We start from the raw sequence: 14,706 nt of genomic DNA on the forward strand, positions 1-14,706 counted from the left end.
GGTGTGAATACAGGGTGGTGTGAATACTGGGGGGTGTGAATACTGGGGGGTGTGAATACTGGGGGGTGTGAATACTGGGTGGATTCAGGAACACTGATCTATCTAACACTCAAGTGCAGAGGTTTTCAACTCTTACCCTATGAGGTCCAGAGCCTGCTGGTTTTCTGTTCTTCCTGATAAATAATTGCACCCATTAAATCAGTTCCCGATTTAGAGGGGAAGAATTTAAAAAAAAAAAAACGGGACTGGTGGGACTGGCTTTGAGGTCCAGAGTTGAATTTGAGGGCCCTAGTCGATCCACATGATGGTCGTTGAAGATGTGAACATGATGAATGTTGTGTTAATGTCTCTCTGTAGGACGGGACCATGCCAGAAGTCAGTAAGACCAAGCAGGAGAGTGCCTGGCTCTTCAGGCTATGGTACACCTTCGATCACAAGTATCCTTCTTAATATGTCGTTTCACTAAGACAGCCAGAGAACTCCTGTTATTGGTTGATCTCAACTTTCTGATCTTTCCACTATGCTGATTTGGAGGGAATTCTGTGGCTGTGGACAGGTACAGATGCTGAAATTAACAATCTCAGGTGAAAGTGTTTTCCATTCCTACCCCTCTCCCTCCCCTCCCTCACTCCTTCTCTCACTCCCTTAATCCTCATTCCCTCCCTCTCTCACTCCCTTAATCCTCATTCCCTCCCTCTCTCCCTCTCTCACTCCCTTAATCCTCATTCCCTCCCTCTCTCACTCCCTTAATCCTCATTCCCTCCCTCTCTCACTCCCTTAATCCTCATTCCCTCCCTCTCTCCCTCTCTCACTCCCTTAATCCTCATTCCCTCCCTCTCTCACTCCCTTAATCCTCATTCCCTCCCTCTCTCACTCCCTTAATCCTCATTCCTTCCTCTCCTCCCTCTCTCACTCCCTTCCTCCTCTCCCACTCTCTCACTCCCTTCCTCCTCTCCCACTCCCTCTCCCTCCCTTCCTCCTCTCCCTCTCTCACTCCCTTTGTCTTCTCTCCCTCCCCCTCTCACTTTATTAAAAAAATGTTCCTTATCTATTTTTTACTTAACACTTATTTTTCTTAACTGCATTGTTGGTTAAGTGCTTGTAAGGTCTACACCTGCTGTAAAATTTGATTTTGACTTCCTTTATCCTCCCTGTCACACACCTTTGTCTTCAGAGTTTTGCGGCTGCTGTAAAACTCTATGTCCCTGGATAGGAGTCCCGTGGTGTGACGGCCGATTATAGAGAATAAAAACCTCTCTATGGCCAGGGCGTGACCCGTGGGCTGTGCTAGCCACTATAGCCTTCAATACCCACTGAGACGGGCTAGCTGGGTATCCTTCAATACCCACTGAGACGGGCTAGCTGGGTATCCTTCAATACCCACTGAGACGGGCTAGCTGGGTAGCCTTCAGTACCCTCTGAGACGGGCTAGCTGGGTAGCCTTCAATACCCACTGAGACGGGCTAGCTGGGTAGCCTTCAGTACCCACTGAGACGGGCTAGCTGGGTAGCCTTCAATACCCACTGAGACGGGCTAGCTGGGTAGCCTTCAATACCCACTGAGACGGGCTAGCCGGGTAGCCTTCAATACCCACTGAGACGGGCTAGCCGGGTAGCCTTCAATACCCACTGAGACGGGCTAGCTGGGTAGCCTTCAGTACCCACTGAGACGGGCTAGCCGGGTAGCCTTCAATACCCACTGAGACGGGCTAGCCGGGTAGCCTTCAATACCCACTGAGACGGGCTAGCCGGGTAGCCTTCAATACCCACTGAGACGGGCTAGCTGGGTAGCCTTCAATACCCACTGAGACGGGCTAGCTGGGTAGCCTTCAATACCCACTGAGACGGGCTAGCCGGGTAGCCTTCAGTACCCACTGAGACGGGCTAGCCGGGTATCCTTCAATACCTACTGAGACGGGCTAGCCGGGTAGCCTTCAATACCCACTGAGACGGGCTAGCTGGGTAGCCTTCAATACCCACTGAGACGGGCTAGCTGGGTAGCCTTCAATACCCACTGAGACGGGCTAGCTGGGTAGCCTTCAATACCCACTGAGACGGGCTAGCTGGGTAGCCTTCAATACCTACTGAGACGGGCTAGCTGGGTAGCCTTCAGTACCCACTGAGACGGGCTAGCTGGGTAGCCTTCAGTACCACTGAGACGGGCTAGCTGGGTAGCCTTCAATACCCACTGAGACGGGCTAGCTGGGTAGCCTTCAATACCCACTGAGACGGGCTAGCTGGGTAGCCTTCAGTACCCACTGAGACGGGCTAGCTGGGTAGCCTTCAGTACCCACTGAGACGGGCTAGCTGGGTAGCCTTCAATACCCACTGAGACGGGCTAGCTGGGTAGCCTTCAATACCCACTGAGACGGGCTAGCTGGGTAGCCTTCAATACCCACTGAGACGGGCTAGCTGGGTAGCCTTCAGTACCCTCTGAGACGGGCTAGCTGGGTAGCCTTCAGTACCCACTGAGACGGGCTAGCTGGGTAGCCTTCAGTACCCTCTGAGACGGGCTAGCTGGGTAGCCTTCAGTACCCACTGAGACGGGCTAGCTGGGTAGCCTTCAGTACCCACTGAGACGGGCTAGCTGGGTAGCCTTCAATACCCACTGAGACGGGCTAGCTAGATACCCTTCCGTAACCCACTGAGACGGGCTAGCTAGATACCTTCCCGTAACCTCTGAGACGGGCTAGCCTGATACCCTTCCGTAACCGCTGAGACGGGCTAGCCTGATACCCTTCCGTAACCTCTGAGACGGGCTAGCCTGATACCCTTCCGTAACCTCTGAGACGGGCTAGCCTGATACCCTTCCGTAACCGCTGAGACGGGCTAGCCTGATATCCTTCCGTAACCCGCTGAGACGGGCTAGCCTGATATCCTTCCGTAACCCGCTGAGACGGGCTAGCCTGATATCCTTCCGTAACCCGCTGAGACGGGCTAGCCTGATACCCTTCCGTAACCGCTGAGACGGGCTAGCCGGGTAGCCTTCAGTACCCACTGAGACGGGCTAGCTGGGTAGCCTTCAATACCCACTGAGACGGGCTAGCTGGATACCCTTCCGTAACCTCTGAGACGGGCTAGCCTGATACCCTTCCGTAACCGCTGAGACGGGCTAGCCTGATACCCTTCCGTAACCGCTGAGACGGGCTAGCGAGATACCCTTCCGTAGCTAGATACTAACCGATACCCTTAAATACCCAGGCAGAATACTCCTCTCTACTCTACTACCCACACTGGGACAAGGTGTTTCCTTCTGTTAGAACAGAGTGGGTTTGTTCTCTTTCTTCCCTTTCCACCCATCCTCCTCTCCTGCTCCCTCTTCCTGTCCTGCTCCCTCCTCCTCACCTGCTCCGTCCTCCCCTGCTCCCTCTTCCTGTCCTGCTCCCTCCTCCTCACCTGCTCCCTCCTCTCCTGCTCCCTCTTCCTCTCCTGCTCCCTCTTCCTCTCCTGCTCCCTCTTCCTCTCCTGCTCCCTCTTCCTCTCCTGCTCCCTCCTCCTCACCTGCTCCCTCCTCCTCACCTGCTCCCTGCTCCCTCCTCCTCACCTGCTCCCTCCTCCTCACCTGCTCCCTCCTCCTCACCTGCTCCCTCCTCCTCTCCTGCTCCCTCCTCCTCCCCTGCTCCCTCCTCCTCACCTGCTCCCTCCTCCTCACCTGCTCCCTCCTCCTCACCTGCTCCCTCCTCCTCCTCTCTAACCCAGTGGTTTAGCAGGCCTTGCCTACACAGCAACACACCTAGCCCTCGTTATGTTATGACATGTCAACATGAAAACTGATATTCTGACAATCCCACTAGACTTTTACACTTTCTCAGATGAATCTCGAGCTATTCCAGAAATCACTGTGTTAAAGTTCCTTGGGTAATATTAGTATGGAAAGGTCTTTGTCTTCCTTAAGGGTATGCCAGCTACCTGAAGCCCATGTTGACCCACAGTGGTCCTCCTCTCACCACTACCCTGCCATCCTGCTGTGGTCCCCTGGCACGATGCTTCACCAGCCCACAGGCCTACGAGGTGAGTACAGGACACTGCACACAGTGTATACAATCACAATCATACGCACACACGCATTCACAGACTCACCGCGCACACATAAAATAAACAACAAATGCATGTACAGTGTACCCCACCTAGTCTCATAATGTTTACATGCCCCTTGTCAAATCAACTTAGATATATTGAGTATGTACAGTATTTGTTTATGTTAGCTGGGTGGGGAAAATACTTTACTGTCAAATAGGAACGAAGGAGAAATTTCACACGCTCTGGTTTCACATGTTATTACCATTACAACATCTACAGTGACTAATGAAATCAGCACCTGACTCATTCTTCTATTTGTTATGAAAAGATGAAATGCAGTTAGTTAACCAGCTCAGTGTGCAGGACAGCAGGCTAGCAGGTTGTCGGTCCTACTGGTCCTACCGGCGGGTTGTCGGTCCTACTGGTCCTACCGGCGGGTTGTCGGTCCTACCGGCGGGTTGTCGGTCCTACTGGTCCTACTGGTGGGTTGTCGGTCCTACTGGTCCTACTGGCGGGTTGTCGGTCCTACTGGCAGGTTGTCGGTCCTACTGGTCCTACCGGCAGGTTGTCGGTCCTACTGGTCCTACTGGCTGGTTGTCGGTCCTACTGGCGGGTTGTAGGTCCTACTGGCGGGTTGTCGGTCCTACTGGCGGGTTGTCGGTCCTACTGGCGGGTTGTCGGTCCTACTGGTCCTACTGGCGGGTTGTCGGTCCTACTGGCGGGTTGTCGGTCCTACTGGTGGGTTGTCGGTCCTACTGGCGGGTTGTCGGTCCCACTGGCGGGTTGTCGGTCCTACTGGTCCTACTGGCGGGTTGTCGGTCCTACTGGTCCTACTGGCGGGTTGTCGGTCCTACTGGCGGGTTGTCGGTCCTACTGGCGGGTTGTCGGTCCTACTGGCGGGTTGTCGGTCCTACTGGTCCTACTGGTCCTACTGGCGGGTTGTCGGTCTTACTGGTTCTACTGGCGGGTTGTCGGTCCTACTGGTCCTACTGGCGGGTTGTCGGTCCTACTGGCGGGTTGTCGGTTCCTACTGGCGGGTTGTCGGTCCTACTGGTCCTACTGGTGCTACTGGCGGGTTGTCGGTCCTACTGGTGGGTTGTCGGTCCTACTGGTCAAATAGGAACGAAGGAGAAATTTCACACGCTCTGGTTTCACATGTTATTACCATTACAACATCTACAGTGACTAATGAAATCAGCACCTGACTCATTCTTCTATTTGTTATGAAAAGATGAAATGCAGTTAGTTAACCAGCTCAGTGTGCAGGACAGCAGGCTAGCAGGTTGTCGGTCCTACTGGTCCTACCGGCGGGTTGTCGGTCCTACTGGTCCTACCGGCGGGTTGTCGGTCCTACCGGCGGGTTGTCGGTCCTACTGGTCCTACTGGTGGGTTGTCGGTCCTACTGGTCCTACTGGCGGGTTGTCGGTCCTACTGGCAGGTTGTCGGTCCTACTGGTCCTACCGGCAGGTTGTCGGTCCTACTGGTCCTACTGGCTGGTTGTCGGTCCTACTGGCGGGTTGTAGGTCCTACTGGCGGGTTGTCGGTCCTACTGGCGGGTTGTCGGTCCTACTGGCGGGTTGTCGGTCCTACTGGCGGGTTGTCGGTCCTACTGGCGGGTTGTCGGTCCTACTGGTGGGTTGTCGGTCCTACTGGCGGGTTGTCGGTCCCACTGGCGGGTTGTCGGTCCTACTGGTCCTACTGGCGGGTTGTCGGTCCTACTGGTCCTACTGGCGGGTTGTCGGTCCTACTGGCGGGTTGTCGGTCCTACTGGCGGGTTGTCGGTCCTACTGGCGGGTTGTCGGTCCTACTGGTCCTACTGGTCCTACTGGCGGGTTGTCGGTCTTACTGGTTCTACTGGCGGGTTGTCGGTCCTACTGGTCCTACTGGCGGGTTGTCGGTCCTACTGGCGGGTTGTCGGTTCCTACTGGCGGGTTGTCGGTCCTACTGGTCCTACTGGTGCTACTGGCGGGTTGTCGGTCCTACTGGTGGGTTGTCGGTCCTACTGGTCCTACTGGCGGGTTGTCGGTCCTACCGGCGGGTTGTCGGTCCTACCGGCGGGTTGTCGGTCCTACCGGCGGGTTGTCGGTCCTACCGGCGGGTTGTCGGTCCTACCGGCGGGTTGTCGGTCCTACCGGCGGGTTGTCGGTTCTACCGGCGGGTTGTCGGTTCTACCGGCGGGTTGTCGGTTCTACCGGCGGGTTGTCGGTCCTACCGGCGGTTTGTCGGTCCTACCGGCGGGTTGTTGGTCCTACTGGTCCTACCGGCGGGTTGTCGGTCCTACCGGCGGGTTGTCGGTCCTACCGGCGGGTTGTCGGTCCTACCGGCGGGTTGTAGGTCCTACTGGTGGGTTGTCGGTCCTACTGGCGGGTTGTCGGTCCTACTGGTCCTACTGGCGGGTTGTCGGTCCTACCGGCGGGTTGTCGGTCCTACTGGTCCTACTGGCGGGTTGTCGGTCCTACTGGTCCTACCGGCGGGTTGTCGGTCCTACTGGTCCTACTGGCGGGTTGTCGGTCCTACTTACAGGTGCAGGACAGCAGGCTAGCATCCTTGCCTCAAGATGCCCCTGGCTCCACGGGGTGGCAGAGATGCAGGGATGCAATCTAGTCACCTTTCGGGGGAAATTTTCCGTTTTGAATCTAAAATAGGTGACCTACGTGATTAGTGTAGATCCAATGAGGGGGCTGGATCACTACTGGCTGTAAGCGAATGAGTGATGCGCGATTGGAGCAATACTGGCTGTATCCAAGGCGCAGCACCTCGACTGAAGAGAGAAGAGACAAACGACTGACTAGTTACAGAATCAGCGAGCGCTCTGGAAAGGCAGCTTTTTCAGTTACAATAGCGCATCCCCTGAACGATAACGAAGAGGTCGGTGAGAAGCCTGACCACGGAGACGAGGGTGAGAAGGTGATGAAGCGTACTTCATGAGCTGTAACCAAAAAAACAATTGACATTTGGAAAGTTTGAGGTGAGGGAGAAAGTGTGGTGGAACAAGTATTAGCATTGTTAAGTATCTCGCTAGCTGGATAAAATTCTCCGTTAGCTAGCCAGATAAATGTTGAGCAACATTAGCCAACTTATCTGATCAAATAATTGAGTTTATGGTGTGAAAATGTGCTACTAAAGTCAGACCGCTAACGATAGCTAGCTAACGTTACAACATCAGATGAGCTAACGTTAGTAACCTAACCTATACGACTCCTTGACGTTCCTCAAGTTATAACGCGTTAGTTGCTTACTGAACCCTGGCAATCTGTGTGAAATGTTAAGCTGGATGCCACTATAGAGGTGAAAGGAACACCACACACTTTCCCTCTGTCTCACTTCTTCAATACAGTGGATATAAAGGGGTGTGCCAGGTGTACTCTCTGCCTGAAAGAGATCAGTTATACCAACTAAGGGTCTCACTTCAATACAGTGGATATAAAGGGGTGTACCAGGTGTCCTCTCTGCCTGAAAGAGATCAGTTATACCAACTAAGGGTCTCACTTCAATACAGTGGATATAAAGGGGTGTGCCAGGTGTACTCTCTGCCTGAAAGAGATCAATTATGCCAACAAAGGGTATCATGCTCTGCTGGCACATTGTAAAACAGAGGTCCACAGGCAGAAAGTGTACAATGTAATATTGTGCAGTGTAGCCAAAATATATTATTTTTGTTGTGTTGAACTTGACAGTTGTGTGTGTGTGTGTGTGTGTGTGTGTGTGTGTGTGATTCTTTTCTTTTTTTTTACTCAATGAGCATTTTTTTTGTACGCATGTAGCCTTGTGCACTTACTTGATCGATGTCTACTATAGTGGCCACTATAATAGAGCAACAATAGAATGTTTGGTTCATTCTATTTCTACTTTAATGTTTTTTTCTATTATAAGGCTGTCATGGCTAACTGCAATATTAGTGGATTGTTTGAGGGACTTGAGTGTCATTTGCAGTAAAGTCTAGGCAACAAATAACATTGGATTGCTTTCTTTACATGTTTTAGCAGATGCTAAACTACTTTTTATTTTACACACAGAGACTGATCATGTAGATCATATTCTGTAGATAGCTATAGCTCGCCTGAGGTAGAGTATCTCATGATAAGCTGTAGACCACACTATCTACCGAGAGAGTTTTCATCTATATTATTCGTAACTGTTTACATACCACCACAGTCAAAGCCTGGCACAAAGACAGCAATGAATGAGCTGTATTCAGCCATAAGCAAACAGGAAAACGCTCACCCAGAGGCAGCGCTCCTAGTGGCCGGGGACTTTAATGCAGGGAAACTCAAATCTGTTTGACCTAATCTCTACCAGCATGTTAAATGTGCAATCAGAGGGGAAAATAACTCTGGACCACCTTCTACTCCACACACAGAGATGCATACAAAGCTCTCCCTCGCCCTCCATTTGGAAAATCTGACCATAATTCTATCCTCCTGATTCCTGTTTACAAGCTAAAATTAAAGCAGGAAGCACCAGTAATAACGTTTTTTTAAAAAGTGGTCAGATTAAGCAGATGCTAAACTACAAGACTGTTTTGCTATCATAGACTAGAATATGTTCCAGGATTCCTCCAATGGCATTAAGGAGTACACCACATCAGTCATTGGCTTCATCAATAAGTTCATTGATGACGTCGTCCCCACAGTGACCACAGTGCTTTTCATTCATACATACCCCAACCAGAAGCCATGGACTACAGACAACATCCGCACTGAGCTAAAGGCTAGAGCTGCCGCTTTCAAGGAGTGGGACTCTAACCCGGAAGCTTATAAGAAATCCCGCTATGCCCGCCAACGAACCATAAAACAGGCAAAGCGTCAATACAGGACTAAGATCGAATCGCACTACACCGGCTCTGACGCTCGTTGGATGTGGCAGGGCTTGCAAACCATTACAGACTACAAAGGGAAGCACAGCCGAGAGCCTATCAGACGAGCCTACCAGACGAGCTAAACTACTTCTATGCTCGCTCCCGAGGCAAATAACACTGAAACATGCATGAGAGCACCAGCTGTACCGGAAGACTGTGTGATCACGCTCTCCGCAAAAGGACATCCAGCCAACTTGACAACTGTGGGGAAGCATTGGAGTCGACATGGGCCAGCATCCCTGTGGAACGCTTTCGACGCCTTACAGAGTCCATGTCCCGACGAATTGAGGCTGTTCTGACGGCAAGGAGGGGGGGTGCAACTCAATATTAGGAAGGTGTTCCTAATGTCTTGTCCACTCAGTGTACATTGACAGTTGCTTCAACTGTCTCTCTACGAACAGTGTTAAAGCTGTACTGTGTGTGTGTGTGTGTGTGTGTGTGTGTGTGTGTGTGTGTGTGTGTAACAGCTGGTGTGTGTGTCAGCTTTCTGTGATTAATCCCTGTCCAGCAGCTGTCAGCTCATCAGAACAATATGGAGGACTGAGTGGAGCTCTGACTAACCCTCCTCTAACTCTCTAACCCCCCTCTAACCCCCCTCTAACCCTCCTCTAACTCTCTAACCCCTCTCTAACCCCCCTCTAACCCTCCTCCAACCCTCCTCTAACTCTCCAACTTTCCTCTAACCCTCCTCTAACCCTCCTCTAACCCTTCTCTAACCCTCCTCTAATCCCCCTCTAACCCTCCTCTAACCCTCCTCTAATCCCCCTCTAACCCTCCTCTAACTCTCCTCTAACTCTTTAACCCCCCTCTAACCCTCCTCTAACTCTCTAACCCCCCTCTAACCCTCCTCTAACTCTCTAACCCCCCTCTAACCCCCCTCTAACCCTCCTCTAACTCTCTAACCCCCCTCTAACCCCCCTCTAACCCTCCTCTAACTCTCTAACCCCCCTCTAACCCCCCCTCTAACTCTCCTCTAAATCTCCTCTAACCCTCCTCTAATCCCCCTCTAACCCTCCTCTAACCCTCCTCTAATCCCCCTCTAACCCTCCTCTAACCCTCCTCTAACTCTCTAACCCCCCTCTAACCCTCCTCTAACTCTCTAACCCCCCTCTAACTCTCCTCTAACTCTCCTCTAACTCTCCTCTAACCCCCCTCTAACCCCCTCTAACCCTCCTCTAACTCTCCTCTAACCCTCCTCTAACTCTCCTCTAACCCTCCTCTAACTCTCCTCTAACTCTCCTCTAACTCTCCTCTAACCCTCCTCTAACTCTCCTCTAACTCTCCTCTAACTCTCCTCTAACTCTCCTCTAACCCTCCTCTAACTCTCCTCTAACCCTCCTCTAACTCTCCTCTAACCCTCCTCTAACCCTCCTCTAACTCTCCTCTAACCCTCCTCTAACTCTCCTCTAACTCTCCTCTAACTCTCCTCTAACTCTCCTCTAACTCTCCTCTAACTCTCCTCTAACTCTCCTCTAAATCTCCTCTAACTCTCCTCTAAATCTCCTCTAAATCTCCTCTAACTTTCTAACCCCCCTAACTTTCTAACCCCCCTCTAACACCCCTCTAACACCCCTCTAACCCCCCTCTAACACCCCTCTAACACCCCTCTAACACCCCTCTAACACCCCTCTAACTATCTATCCCTCCTCTAACTCTCTAACCCTCTGTCTCTGATTGATTGATTGATTGAAGAGAGGAACAATCAAATGTATTTATAAAGCCCTTCTTACATCAGCTGATATCTCAAAGTGCTGTACAGAAACCCAGCCTAAAACCCCAAACAGCAAGCAATGCAGGTGTAGAAGCACGGTGGCAAGGAAAAACTCCCTAGAAAGGCCAGAACCCAGGAAGAAACCTAGAGAGGAACCAGGCTCTGAGGGGTGGCCAGTCCTCTTCTGGCTATGCCGGGTGGAGATTATAACAGAACATGGCCAAGATGTTCAAATGTTCATAGATGACCAGCAGGGTCAGATAATAATAATCACAGTGGTTGTAGAGGGTGCAACAGGTCAGCACCTCAAGAGTAAATGTCAGTTGGCTTTTATAGCCGATCTCTCTGTTCCTATCTTCATCTCTCTGTTCCCACCTTCATCTCTCTGTTCCCACCTTCATGTCTCTGTTCCCACCTTCATGTCTCTGTTCCCACCTTCATGTCTCTGTTCCCACCTTCATGTCTCTGTTCCCACCTTCATGTCTCTGTTCCCACCTTCATGTCTCTGTTCCCACCTTCATGTCTCTGTTCCCACCTTCATGTCTCTGTTCCCACCTTCATGTCTCTGTTCCCACCTTCTCTGTTCCCACCTTCTCTGTTCCCACCTTCTCTGTTCCCACCTTCATGTCTCTGTTCCCATGTCTCTGTTCCCACCTTCTTGTCTCTGTTCCCATGTCTCTGTTCCCACCTTCATGTCTCTGTTCCCATCTTCATGTCTCTGTTCCCACCTTCATGTCTCTGTTCCCACCTTCATGTCTCTGTTCCCACCTTCATGTCTCTGTTCCCACCTTCATGTCTCTGTTCCCACCTTCATGTCTCTGTTCCCACCTTCATGTCTCTGTTCCCACCTTCTCTGTTCCCACCTTCTCTGTTCCCACCTTCTCTGTTCCCACCTTCATGTCTCTGTTCCCATGTCTCTGTTCCCACCTTCTTGTCTCTGTTCCCATGTCTCTGTTCCCACCTTCATGTCTCTGTTCCCACCTTCATGTCTCTGTTCCCACCTTCATGTCTCTGTTCCCACCTTCATGTCTCTGTTCCCATGTCTCTGTTCCCACCTTCATGTCTCTGTTCCCACCTTAATCTCTCTGTTCCCACCTTCATGTCTCTGTTCCCATGTCTCTGTTCCCACCTTCATGTCTCTGTTCCCACCATCATGTCTCTGTTCCCACCTTCTCTGTTCCCACCTTCTCTGTTCCCACCTTCATGTCTCTGTTCCCACCTTCATGTCTCTGTTCCCATGTCTCTGTTCCCACCTTCATGTCTCTGTTCCCATGTCTCTGTTCCCACCTTCATGTCTCTGTTCCCACCTTCATGTCTCTGTTCCCATCTTCATGTCTCTGTTCCCACCTTCTCTGTTCCCACCTTCATGTCTCTGTTCCCATCTTCATGTCTCTGTTCCCACCTTCTCTGTTCCCACCTTCTCTGTTCCCACCTTCTCTGTTCCCACCTTCTCTGTTCCCACCTTCTCTGTTCCCACCTTCATGTCTCTGTTCCCACCTTCATGTCTCTGTTCCCACCTTCATGTCTCTGTTCCCACCTTCATGTCTCTGTTCCCACCTTCATGTCTCTGTTCCCATCTTCGTGTCTCTGTGAATTCCAGAACCATGAGCAGCTGAGAGACGACGACTCCGACCTGATCCTGAATGACGGCGACCTGGCGCTGACCTACGACGACACGGCCATCACGGCTAAAGGAACGTCCAGTGGAGGGGCGGACGCGGCCGGGGCGGGCTGGGGGGTCAACGGGAAGAGGAGCAGCACCACGTCTGAAGAGGCACTAGAGAGAGAGATGGACCAGGAATTCCTGTCCCGCAGCACACGACTCATCTTTCCCATCGAAGACCACGCCTGACCCCCCTACACCATGACCCCCATGAACCTTCGCCCTCCACCCCACACACACACACATCAGACTATGGGAGGAGAGGAGGAGAATAGGAGAGCGAGGGTTTGGAGGAAAGGGTTTGGTTTAAAACAGGGCTGATATCAGATGTCATTTCTTCCCGGTATGGGACCTCTTGTGTATGCACCCAAAACAATAAATTGCAGCTAAACTAGCATAGTGTAGGATAGCAGGGGTCTGCAATAGGTTTGGCCTGTTCTCTGCTAATAGTCAACATAGAACATCATAACAGCCCATTCATAGGCCAATGCTACATCAAAATAGCAGCCCATTCATAGGCCAATGCTACATCATAATAACAGCCCATTCATAGGCCAATGCTACATCAAAATAGCAGCCCATTCATAGGCCAATGCTACATCAAAATAGCAGCCCATTCATAGGCCAATGCTACATCATAATAACAGCCCATTCATAGACCAATGCTACATCATAATAACAGCCCATTCACAGGCCAATGCTACAAATTAAACAATACGTAAACAGATCTGGTTAGTAGGCTATATCATCAGTTCAATGTCAATAACATATCCTAATATTTTGATTACACTGATAAAATCACCAATGTCCTATATTGAAATTCGTTTTTTTTAAATATATATTTCTTTGTGCAAGAGAAAATGTCCTGTGAAAAAGTCTCAAAAGAAAGGTGAACGATGAAAATAGAAGTTTCAGGAAAGAATGGACAGAGAAACAGGCCATATTTCTCCAATGTCAAACCAGTGTGTCTGTCACGACTTCCACCGAAGTCGGTTCCTCTCCTTGTTCGGGCGGCGTCACAGGTCTTCTAGCCATTGGTCGATCCACTTTTAATTTTCCATTTGTTTTGTCTTGTTTTCCTACACACCTGGTTCTCATTCCCCTCATTAAGTGTTGTGTATTTAACCTTCTGTTCCCCCCCATTTCTTTGTGTGGAATTGTTTGATGTAAGTGCTTGTGCACATGTTTACTGGTGCGTGTCGGGTTTTGGACCCATGTTGGTTATTTCTGTATGCTGTTCGTTTTGAAATTAAACTGCTCCGGCTATTACCTAGTTCCCCTCTCCTGCGTCTGACTTCACTGCCATCAGTTACGCACCCCTTTACAGAGTCTTGTTTGCAAATAATGAAATATTAGACATCCTTATGAATCTAAGCATGGCACTCAAAAGTTACCTTTCTAACCCAGACAGAGGCTCGACCGACGCAGAAAAATGTAAGCTTCAATTGCTGGCTACTCGTCCGTTGCTTAACCCAACAGTAAAGGGGCTTCCCTAAAAGCGGCTTGGATTTAAACATGTTCTCTTTTCAGAAAGTGAAAAGCTAAATTAATAGGGACAGAATAGCAAAGACAATTGTTTTGTCTCCTGGAGTATTGAAGGCCGTAGGTCAACTTCAGAATGTCATAAAGACGAACCAATACATCCCCAGAAGGCATCAGAGGCATGTCTTTAAAGCTTGTTTCTAGCAGAAGGCATCAGAGGCATGTCTTTAAAGCTTGTTTCTAGCATAAGGCATCAGAGGCATGTCTTTAAAGCTTGTTTCTAGCAGAAGGCATCAGAGGCATGTCTTTAAAGCTTGTTTCTAGCATAAGGCATCAGAGGCATGTCTTTAAAGCTTGTTTCTAGCAGAAGGCATCAGAGGCATGTCTTTAAAGCTTGTTTCTAGCATAAGGCATCAGAGGCATGTCTTTAAAGCTTGTTTCTAGCAGAAGGCATCAGAGGCATGTCTTTAAAGCTTGTTTCTAGCAGAAGGCATCAGAGGCATGTCTTTAAAGCTTGTTTCTAGCAGAAGGCATCAGAGGCATGTCTTTTGTGGGCATTTTAAAGCTTGTTTCTAGCAGAAGGCATCAGAGGCATGTCTTTTGTGGGCATTTTAAAGCTTGTTTCTAGCATAAGGCATCAGAGTTCAGCATTGTTCTAGAACACTTTATGTTATCCGAATAGTTATTTCAGAATATAAAGCTAACAAGCTTTTTGCCTTTTTCTTTAACAAAGGGTATGGCATGCCCTCACTCAACACCAGGCCTTCCCAGACACACAGGTGTTTCTGGAGTGCAGGGTGACTGTATTGGAAGGCTAAACTGACATCTATGGATAGCATAATTGCGTCGGTCAAACAGGTAGGCCTACCTCTCTTTGGGGCAGGAGGGGAAGAAATGGGGTCGAACAAAGCCCTCTTATTGTTGGTGAAGTCTAATTAAAATGAAGACAATTGTTGATATGAATTACTTTCAG

General features: G+C 50.3%; 1 protein-coding gene and 1 long non-coding RNA gene across 2 annotated transcripts in view; one reads left to right on the plus strand and one right to left on the minus strand.

The window, feature by feature from the left end:
* slc9a7 (solute carrier family 9 member 7) overlaps positions 1 to 13,173 on the plus strand; it is a 69,518-nt gene extending 56,345 nt beyond the window's left edge. Inside the window, exons 14-16 of the mRNA XM_029695336.1 lie at positions 358 to 437; positions 3,905 to 4,010; positions 12,189 to 13,173. Coding sequence (XP_029551196.1) covers positions 358 to 437; positions 3,905 to 4,010; positions 12,189 to 12,440 — 438 coding nt within the window. The 3' untranslated portion in view covers positions 12,441 to 13,173. The remainder of the gene's footprint in view (positions 1 to 357; positions 438 to 3,904; positions 4,011 to 12,188) is intronic.
* LOC115151419 (uncharacterized) lies at positions 11,404 to 11,950 on the minus strand. Its single transcript, XR_003867286.1, has 3 exons — positions 11,876 to 11,950; positions 11,550 to 11,807; positions 11,404 to 11,436 (listed from the first exon to the last, which is right to left on the minus strand). It is a non-coding gene; the product is annotated as an uncharacterized LOC115151419 (long non-coding RNA).
* Positions 13,174 to 14,706: the final 1,533 nt, after the last annotated feature.

Source organism: Salmo trutta, chromosome 17, assembly GCF_901001165.1.
Source record: "Salmo trutta chromosome 17, fSalTru1.1, whole genome shotgun sequence".
Taxonomy (NCBI): Eukaryota; Metazoa; Chordata; class Actinopteri; order Salmoniformes; family Salmonidae; genus Salmo; species Salmo trutta.